This window comes from Fulmarus glacialis, unplaced genomic scaffold (assembly GCF_000690835.1).
Source record: "Fulmarus glacialis isolate BGI_N327 unplaced genomic scaffold, ASM69083v1 scaffold23900, whole genome shotgun sequence".
Taxonomy (NCBI): Eukaryota; Metazoa; Chordata; class Aves; order Procellariiformes; family Procellariidae; genus Fulmarus; species Fulmarus glacialis.
In genome coordinates this window covers 288-522 of record NW_009186123.1, presented here as the reverse complement: position 1 = coordinate 522, position 235 = coordinate 288, and the positions used below count along the sequence as shown (strand labels likewise).

The 235-nt window shown below is 62.6% G+C and overlaps 1 protein-coding gene across 1 annotated transcript in view; it reads left to right on the top strand.

The window, feature by feature from the left end:
- GPR156 (G protein-coupled receptor 156) overlaps positions 1–235 on the top strand; it is a gene marked incomplete at its 3' end in the record, with an annotated part of 17,117 nt that overhangs the window by 16,601 nt on the left and 281 nt on the right. The window contains exon 12 of the mRNA XM_009586893.1: positions 207–235. This exon is cut by the window's right edge and continues 281 nt beyond it. Coding sequence (XP_009585188.1) covers positions 207–235 — 29 coding nt within the window. The remainder of the gene's footprint in view (positions 1–206) is intronic.

Genomic DNA, 235 nt, shown 5'->3' with positions numbered 1-235 from the left:
GGGGGCCCCAGGGGGGGAAGGGTCCCCCCCTGCTGCCAGTGTGGCTCTTGCAGGCCAAACCTGCAAACCTGCCACCGCGCTGCCTCAGAGCACCTCTCCGTGCGGAGAGGGGCGATTTGTTTTCTGGCAGTGCCTGCTTCCAAATCGGCGGCGTTTTTGTACCCTGCTCCCGCCCCGCGCTTGACAGGCTTATTCGTTTGATGCAGAAAAACGCCGTGATCGAAAGCCTGCAGGA